General features: G+C 38.7%; 1 protein-coding gene across 9 annotated transcripts in view; it reads left to right on the top strand.

Moving 5' to 3' along the window:
- The window catches only part of Gria4 (glutamate ionotropic receptor AMPA type subunit 4), a 420,313-nt gene that overhangs the window by 343,759 nt on the left and 66,823 nt on the right, over positions 1–9,731 (top strand). For all 9 annotated transcript variants that reach the window (XM_008829686.3, XM_008829688.3, XM_008829687.3 and 6 more), the window contains exons 8-10: positions 683–850; positions 1,990–2,094; positions 8,927–9,037. In XM_008829686.3, the coding sequence (XP_008827908.1) occupies positions 683–850; positions 1,990–2,094; positions 8,927–9,037 (384 nt within the window). The remainder of the gene's footprint in view (positions 1–682; positions 851–1,989; positions 2,095–8,926; positions 9,038–9,731) is intronic.

Consider the following 9,731-nt stretch of genomic DNA (forward strand, 5'->3'; position numbering starts at 1 on the left):
CGGTCTCTGCTTCATATTTCCACATCGATCCTAGGTTTTGTTGGAAGCATTAGACAATGCTTAACCCTCCCAAGCACACTCACTGAGTATAACAATAGTCTCCTTACAACTGTGACAGGCGCACACTGCTGACATTGAATAAATAGATGTTACTTCTGGCTTATTTTTTTATAACAATAAACAATTCCTCTGGGAAGCTGAACAAAGATAGACATTCCAAGTCAATAAATATAAATCAAATCTCAGAGAATGCTGCTAGGAATTTGGGAGAAGCAAAGAACCAGACAGCCCAGTCCTCCTGGACCTAAGCCTTCATGAAGGGCTGCAGTGCAGAGTGAGGCAATGCTGTATACATTATCTGATCTTCTAGCTGTTTACATTGAATCACAACAGAAAGTCTTCACCTGAGGCCTTTCTTATCCAGCTGTTGGAGATCGTTCCTTAGAACCTTTATTTTCAGAGTGGATTTTCTCCTTGTAAAAATTAGGACATTAAGATTCGGCATCATTTCTTTGTGTTCAAACAAAACCGACATGTCTGAAGCCAGCATCAAATGATTATCAGGCCTTTACTGGCCTGTGAAAAGGGACGGAGCTGTTGTCATACGCCCAGACAACCCAGACTGTTCCTTGTGCTAGACAGGTTTCAGTAGTTGCTGTTACACACGCTTTCTTCCCCTCAGTACACCTCTGCTCTGACTTATGATGGCGTCCTGGTGATGGCCGAAACTTTCCGAAGTCTCAGAAGACAGAAAATTGATATTTCACGGAGAGGAAATGCTGGGGATTGTCTGGCAAACCCTGCTGCTCCCTGGGGCCAGGGAATCGACATGGAGAGAACACTCAAGCAGGTAACTCACTTTTTGCTTTATTTCATGAACTTTCTTAAGTAGGGTGTTTAAGAAAACAGACTAATTCATCTGAGCATAAAATTTTATTGGAATTTCCATCCTAATCTATCAAGACTTCACTAATGTTGAGATATTTTTTGATAGAATTCTAATATTTATTCCTTATGTACATGCATAGTCAGAATAAGTAGCGTTATGATGCAGACATAACCACAAATCCCGAAGGTTTAAAACAGTGAAAGAGCTCCATGTAGATTCATTTAGTTAGCAAGAGCCCTCTGCTCCATAAAAGTATTCAAGACCCTGGCCCAGGAGAGCAGCTGCCATGTTGAATTGAGAGATTATTGTGGGGAACTTTTGAGCCAGCAATTAAATGCTGTGTTTTAGTAATGACACTCATCAAATCTGCTTACCACTTATACACCAGAAAAAAAATCACATAGCCTCAGTAGGCACAAGAATCTTGGGAAGCATAAGCTGACCTTCCGAGAGAAGAAATGTTTGGTGGAGCTAAGTACATCGGTGCTTCTTCAAGTTGCTTTTTAACTTTGAATCTAGTGATTTATTTATTTTAATTTTTTATACCTACAAAAACTATGTTTTTAAAATAACTAATGAAGATATTATTTATGTACAAATATTATTATTTAACAATTTTGAAATGTGATAGGTTCAAAGCAAAAGTTAAATAAAAATGTATCAAAAGGAAAATTGGAACCTAATGTGCTTGAATATTTTCAAAAATACATTTTAGTTTCTTACATCTTAGTTTTAATATTATCAAGGGGAATATGATGTGGCATAGGAATCATAATTATCTAATCTATGATGTGGCTATGTAGACATGGCTATATACCAAGAACTGAAGATTGGCTGTAAGCAAATTATGTAAAAGAATATTTCAGTATTGAAAAAGAATTCTTAGTTAGTATGGAAACTTTAAGATATGAAAAATTAGACATTTCTCTTCAAGGTGCACAGCAAAGTTACTTGGACGTTACTTTGGCACGCCTCTCGGGAGTCGATCCTAGCCTGTAACTCCACAGTTTTGTGCGGTACAAGCAGCTGGAGTTGGGATTTCCTTATGTGAACCTGGAAGTGCATACCTGTGTATGTCTTTTCTTTTCTTTCTTTCATAGGTTCGAATTCAAGGGCTGACTGGGAATGTTCAGTTTGACCACTATGGGCGTAGAGTCAATTACACAATGGATGTGTTTGAGTTAAAAAGTACAGGACCTCGAAAGGTGAGCCAGGGTGGAACTGAAAAATAAGAACTCTATTTGGTCTGCGTACCACGTTCCTAAAGGCTCACAGGAGAAAGAACTTGATAGTCTAAATTTCCATTTAAATAGTTTTCCTTTCTGACAACTACTATTTTCTTGATGGTTTATACTGAGATAAATTCTGTTGCATAATATTTAATGATGTGTCAAAGCAAAACTACTAATTTATCATTGTAGCCTGTTTCCGTGGTGAGAGTAATACGGTGAAAGAAACCCACAAAACAAAATTTTCTCTACAGAAAAGAACACAATGCAGTAAACAGAAATAAGTTCCTCTGTGTATGATTTATGAATCGTTAGAGAGCGCAGAGGCCTCCTGCTAATGAGTGGGTGTGTTTCAAACAGATTGATACTTCCTAAAGTAATCCAATGGACAAATTCAGATGAGCAAAGGAGAAGACAGATGGAAGATTAGATAAAGAAGATGATTATTGGGCTGAGGAAGGCGAGAAACACCTCAGATCAGAAAGGCATTGGTTTCAGAGTCTTCTATTTGGAAATTGTCCTAGTTTCCTTTCTATTGTGGTGATAAAAACACCCCAACAGAAGCAACGTACAGGAGAAAGCTTTTATTCTGCTTAGGATCCCAGGTTACAGTGCATTGTTGAAGGGAAGCCGAGGTGGAAACCTGGAGCAGAACCCATCACATGCACAGCAGAGACAGAGAAACAAATGCAGCATGTGGCTTGCTTGTGCCCAGCTCAACTGCTCCACTCACGCCATTCAGGACTCCTTCCTACAGAATAGTGCTGCCCACAGTGGGCTGGGTCTTCCCACATTGATTAACTTAATTACTTAATTATAATAATAGTAACATATAATAATGAATGATCCTCCACAGACATACTCACAGGCCAACTTAATCTAGACAGTCTCTCACTGAGACTCTGACCTAGCTGAGTCAAGGTCATGCCAAACTGACAATTACAGTAATCATCATGGAAAGACGAGTCTCTAGATCTTGGGATACAACCAGGCATGTCAGCAGGCTTTCCAGCATTCTCAAAGCATTTTACAATCATAACCTTATAATCTTTTTCCTCTCATGACTCCTTTTCACCTGAGAAATTTTTATGTGGCCCCAGATATATAGGTGTATATAGTAGGCATGCAAATTAAACATTTACGGCTTATAAATAATAAACAAATTCATAGTGAAACAGTTCTTTGGTATACATATAATTTTGTCATTTAGGCATGCTGATGAGGTAGATTGCCTATTTTTACATAAAGAGTTAAATTTTAGCTGAAAAGATGAAGCTGCTCAGCATTTTTCCAAGTTGATCAATGTTTTGTACTAGACAATGCTGAGAATATCACGTCACATAAACACCCAGTACAAAGGTAGCAGAGTGTATTTTGAGACATTTTAGAAATTGTTGGAAATTCTGACTCACAGACCAAAATTCATCCAACAAACTTTTTGTGAAAATCAAGTCAGCAACTCAAACAGAATTTTTTTAAAAATCAAATTATCTAATAACCAGGTGTGATAACACATGCCTATGATCCCAGCACTTGAGAGACAGAATAAGAAATATCAGGAGTTCAAGGTCAGTCTTGGCTACATAACAAGTTTGAAGCCATCCTGGGCTATATAAGACCCGGTCTCAAAAACATAAGTAAGTAAATAAATAGATGAATAAAACATTCTAACAACACAGTACAAAGATATGCTAATTTAGTATTTGCAAGCTGTGTAATGATGGCATCTTGGTTTTCTATAAGTAAGCCATCATGTTTTTCTAGAATCCAAAAGCTTTGTATGTACAGTTAAATCAGCAAATTTACAACATATAAAGATAGTCTCCAAGCTGTTTCAGGCAGCATTGGTGTCTCATGGCATGAGGACATTCACTGTGCAAAGTGTGCAGACTGTGTGTGCAGAACCAAGGCTATGAAGAAGTCACATGATGCAAAGGGAGTCACACAACCCCACAACAATAACTGGTTCTAAGCATTAAACAGTGAATTGTGTCTAGGACTTTTAGGTTTCCTTTTCTGTAGGATTAACTAGAATGTAAAAAGAGAGAGAGATGTTCAGGTTAGCCTCTAAAAACTATTCAATACTTCACTGTTTAAAAGAAAATCATTCTAAACCCCCATGCCTTCCTGTTTTAAAATAATAATGGCTATAATTTATGTAATGCCTGCTATATCTGAGCACTGGACACAGTGCTTAGATAACTTAATCTTTATATTTAAAAAAATCTATAGTTGTGGTATATTCCTTTTTTTTCTTTCTTTTTTGAGACAGGGTCTCCCTGTAGCCCCAGCTGTCCTGGAACTGGTCATGTAGACAAGGCTGGCCATGAACTCACAGAGAGTCACCTGCCTTTGCCTTCCAAGTGCTGGGACTAAAGGTGTGTGCCACCACACCCTGTCTCAATAAGCTATGGTTATTTAAATTTGTGAGAAAACAAATATTTTTTTAAAGATTTATTTGTGTGTGTGTGTGTGTGTGTTTGTGTGTATGTGTGTCCATGGAGGCCAGAAGCAGACATCAGATCCCCTGGGGCTGGAGTTACCATGTGGTTGTGAGCTGCCCCATAAGGGTGCTGGGAACCTAACACTGGTCCTCTGCAAGAACAGCTAGCACTCTTAACCACTGAGCCATCTCTCCAGCCAGAGATCTTCACCTCAGATATATCTGGCTTTAGAACTTTCCAACAGCACGCCCTGACTAAAGCATTTGCTTTTGAGTAAGCTGGGATGTGCATATATATGACAGTTAAAGAGAAGGCATGTGGGCATCTAAAAGAAAAAGGTCACTTGAAGCTGAAACTCCAGTTTGTTGGCCTCATGGTAGCATCTCCTCTCTAGACGTCTGATCCAGATCAGAGAGGGCAGAGTTGGATGACAGCTGGGGAGCCACGCTGGCAGGCTCCTTGAAGGAGACACTCATAGTAAAGGAAGGAGACATGCTTCCCAAGAAGAAACTCAGGGACTCCACTGCCCTGGCATACTACCAGTTCCTCCAGAGCAGACAAAATATTCCATAGGCCCCTAAAAACACTGGCTCCTGGGTAGGCAGAGGGAAGAGAGGCCACCTTCCCTCCATGCAACAGACCTTGCAAAGTTCATCATTTAAGCAGACGTTTTTTAAAACGCAAAAAGACAATCTCCTATTTTAAAAAACTGTGGCAAAGCAAATGAGTGGGAAGAGGAAACAGGTGCTAACTAGTGCTACTACCAAGTGGACTGATTATACTACTGAGCCTTTGCATAGCCACTGAACCACAATGGTAACAAAAATTAAGGTTTCTCAAGGAGAGCATTGAAGCATAAGTTAGGAGAGTGACAAACAACGTGTCTTCACATCCAGCTGACATTCATCCAAGACCTTAAAGAAAAATGAAGCATGAAACGGTGCAGATTCATCCGTCTTCGTTTTCCCTGTGGCAGTAATCAACTGGGGCACTCTGTCAGGAATATTAAACTTAAAAATGAGCTACCATGAGAAGCAGTGTGCTGTTGAGACTAGGCGGTGTGTCTGAAAAATGAGCAATCCTTCCTGTAAATTGAACACTTGCCAGTAAGAGAGCTGTCTTTGAACATAGATCAGGGAGGCAGCCCATCAGTTTGACTGCTTCTGTAGCAAGAAACTTGATTGAGCATCTCATTAAGCCAAGGCGCAAAGCTCTTCCTGAACCCGGTTCCTAAATACAGTGGAATCTTCTTATCATCACCAGCTTATTATACCACAGCTCCAGAATGCTCAGGACTAGAATTGCACCTGTTCCAGATATCATAACTGCAAATTTTCATTTATCGAGATTAAGTTACATGCCAGGTACTGTTATGGGAAACCAATGCTCACTTTTACATTCAGTCCTCGTGGCAGCATGAAAATAAGATACATTTTTCGCAGTATCTAGAAAAGTAAGACTGAGAGAAATGAAGTTAACATGTTCAAGGAAGGTTAGCGGAAAAGAGGTGGGGCGGAGAGGAAGTGAGATTTCCAGTGGCTACAGAGCTCACTCCCTTCACGACTAGAACAACAGTCTGCTGCTGCAAGATCTGCATTTGGGGCTGGTGTGAGAATTGAACTATATTTGTCATGACAGGTTTACTCAAAGCAGCGTTCCAAAGAACCAACTTTAGAACAGAAGCAGAGATTCGTCATAGGTAAAAACCCAACTCCAACTCGAGCCTAACGTTGCAGGCCAAGTTTACCATCCACATAGACACCTTACCTACACATTTTAATCGGGTTATATTTGGGTAGCTTTCAACCTTTGAGAATCCAAAGATCAATATTTTTCTGGCATCCCTTGCAATTTTAGTGATTTAAATGTGGTCATACTTTTTGCTCTAGCATTATAAAACCACTTCCATCTACTTTCAATCTTTAGAAAAACATTCCTAATTACCTATTTGAAAAAAAATTAGGTCAAGCAAAGAAAAGTTCTTGGCAAAACACAACATGCTGGAATGAATAGAAAGAGAAATTCTGCCTCCTGTGGGATTCTACGTCCAAACTTAAGCATTTCTTTCTTTAAGAAATGAGCTCTATATGGTCTGGCTTCCCATAAGTCCATTGCCTTATGAAGCCTACCATGAACCGGGCCATTATCACAAAGTGTAGACTATCCTTTTTCACTAGAATTACATGTAGATATGAAGCAAATAAGATTTCACTTATTAATTTTCCAGCACTCCGGACTCATTTTTCTTCTTGGGATGGACCATTATGCAGGATTTCAGAGTCTTACCAATAACTCTGGATGTCCCGAGATGAGTCTTGATCTGTGATTCTTCTTCCAGGGGGATTCAGTAATAAAGAAAAGATGCTTTTTGCTGGAAAATTGGGCTTCAGTGATCTGCAGGGTAGCTGCATGTTAACAAAAGTTAAGTTGTGACAATCCTCTCTCCTACCATGCACGTGTCATGTGGGGAAGAGAATTAGCAAGAAGCCACTCACTTTCAGAAGTGAAGAAAGAGGAAAGTCTCAAGTGTAAATTCCTGTTTAAATGAAAATTTTTACAGAATTAGTATATGCCTGCTAGAAATCGATGTAGTAGATCATTGAAAGCAGCTGTTAAATTTATGTGTACCATAACATATACTCAAACTCACAGTAAGCTTTACTCATGGAAATTCTTTTCCATTATCCATTCTTTTTGAGCTATGTATGCAACACCTCTGAATAACAGTTTCTCCTTGATGTGGTAAAGCTTACTTTGAATATGTTCCTAAATACTATCATGGAAGTTAAGGCACTTGGAGGAGGAGGAGGGCCTTCTAAAGCACAGGAGGGCACATAATGACTGCAGACCTGTGAGCAGACATACATATTTTATTAGGACCACAAGCTTTAGCCACATCATCATGCAATGAAAAAGTGAAAGTTTAAGCTGGGCATGGTGGCGCACACCTTTAATCCCAGCACTCCAGACACAGAGGGAGGAGGATCTTTGTGAGTTCAAGGCCAGCCTGGACTACATAGTGAGTTCCAAGATGCCTGGGGCTACGGGGAGACCCTGTCTCAAAAAGACCAAAAAAAAAAGTGAAAGTTTGGCCAACATGAATGAGCACTCATTTGGGGGAGCCATGTAGCATCACAGTAAAAGTGTGTGGAGTTGGTGTCATATAGCCCTGAGCTTTAAATCCCATCTTACTAGATGCCTATCTTATATAATGTGTTAAACCTCCTAAAAGGGATATTCATATTGAAAATGTGAGTATTAAGAGCAACAAACTCTGCAGCACTGTGTGTTAACTTTAACATGCATAGAAAAATAAGCATTGCATATAGATGTGCCCAAGAACAATCATTCTGAGTAGTGGCCATTATTATTTTCTAATAGTAGAAGAAAGTCAAAAAAAATCCTAAATTTTCAGTAAGATGCCATTGCAGTAGTAATTCTTAATATACTAATTGCTTAATTTATTTTATGTAAAAGTGTTTCACTTCTAAATGAGAATAAATGATATTTGTGTACATATGCGTGCAGGTGTGAGTGCCTGTGTACATGGTAGAGGCCAGTTGTTCTGTTCTACAACACTCCACCTTATTCCCATGAGACAGGGACTCTTGCTAAATCTGGAGCTAGCCTGGCAGCCACCAAGTTTCAGTAATCATCCTGTCTCCATTCACACAGCACTAGAGGTGCAGGCACATACACAGACATGCCAGACTTCTTGTATGAGTGCTGGAAATCTGAATTCAGGTCTCCATACTTGCTTAGCAAGGTCTCCATACTTGCTTAGCAAACACTCTTACCCAATGTGCTATCTTCCCAGACCTAAATAGTATGATTTTTTTAAATTCAAACTACAAATAACAATGTAAGATTTGAAAACAAAAATATTGTGTGTTAAAATACATCTGTGATGCCGTTAGCATTTGAAAAAAAGTATTGTTATGTAGTGGTTACGTTATATGAAGCCAAAATTTTTTTCTAGATTACTGTTTACAAATACAAAATTCTTTTGCTTGAAATCTGGCTGTTGCTTTTAGCTTATGAATTGTAGTCATGTTGATGAAGTTGTATAAGTTAATTTCGGCAATGTGAGTCCATCTTGGACAAGAAGATCAACATACATGAGAACCACCACCTCCCTTCAGGACTTCATAATTGTGAATTGCAAATTTACGTAAACACACGAGAAGACAGTATCTTTAACACCAAGAAAACTGGCTCTCCATCATATCAAATTTAAAGATAGTCTTTAAAAACTTTGCACTTTACGTTCATTCTGGATGCTCATTTGTCTCAGTCATTGTTCCAAGGAAGACAAGAGTGAACTCTGCAAAAGTGAGTTTTCAAGTGATTTTTCTGTTTTGCAGGTTGGCTACTGGAATGATATGGATAAATTAGTCTTGATTCAGGACATGCCCACTCTGGGCAACGACACAGCTGCTATCGAGAACAGAACAGTGGTTGTAACCACAATTATGGTGAGTTTTGGTGTCTGCTTCATGGTGTTCCGCCTTGTCCACAGGCAGTTGTAACTCCTGGCTGTGATGAATGGGGAGGGTACAAGCTGAACTTTAGTGGTGATTTGAGTGCTCTGACCCACCCAAGTCTATTGAGGCCTTGAATAGGTTTGTCCTGAGCTTGGGGCACATCAGTCTTTCATTACCCTTATTTGTGTTATCTTTTGTTACAATGTTGTTCTTGGAAAAAAATTATTTTTTTGCTCAGATGTTAAAAATTGAGACTGTGAAACTTGAGTTGGAAATGTGTGAAATGACAAGACCCGAACAAAGAACACTGAATCTGGGAAAACCAACCACCAACCCAATCATAAAGTCACTGGGTAGAAATATATTATTACTATGTTTTTTTAAAAGTATCAATGAAATGACAGTTAATAGTGTTTAGAATGATAATTTCAGATCATTATGGGAGAATGATCTGTCTTGTCTGTTTCTAATAACAGGAATGTGAATGTGGATATTTTCATAGGCATGTTTTATGCAACTGAATGCTTTAAAAATTGTGTTTGATATTTTTTAATGTGAAAAGTCTTCTCTTCCCCACCGATTATTTTTCTCATTGACCAGTAAGAAATATATATATATAATTTGTTAGACTTCTAGGAATTAAAAACTATAATTATTTCATTTGATCGTATCATAAATTTTAAAA

This window comes from Nannospalax galili, unplaced genomic scaffold (genome assembly GCF_000622305.1).
Source record: "Nannospalax galili isolate Female #2095 unplaced genomic scaffold, S.galili_v1.0 scaffold854, whole genome shotgun sequence".
In the NCBI taxonomy this organism is placed as follows: Eukaryota; Metazoa; Chordata; class Mammalia; order Rodentia; family Spalacidae; genus Nannospalax; species Nannospalax galili.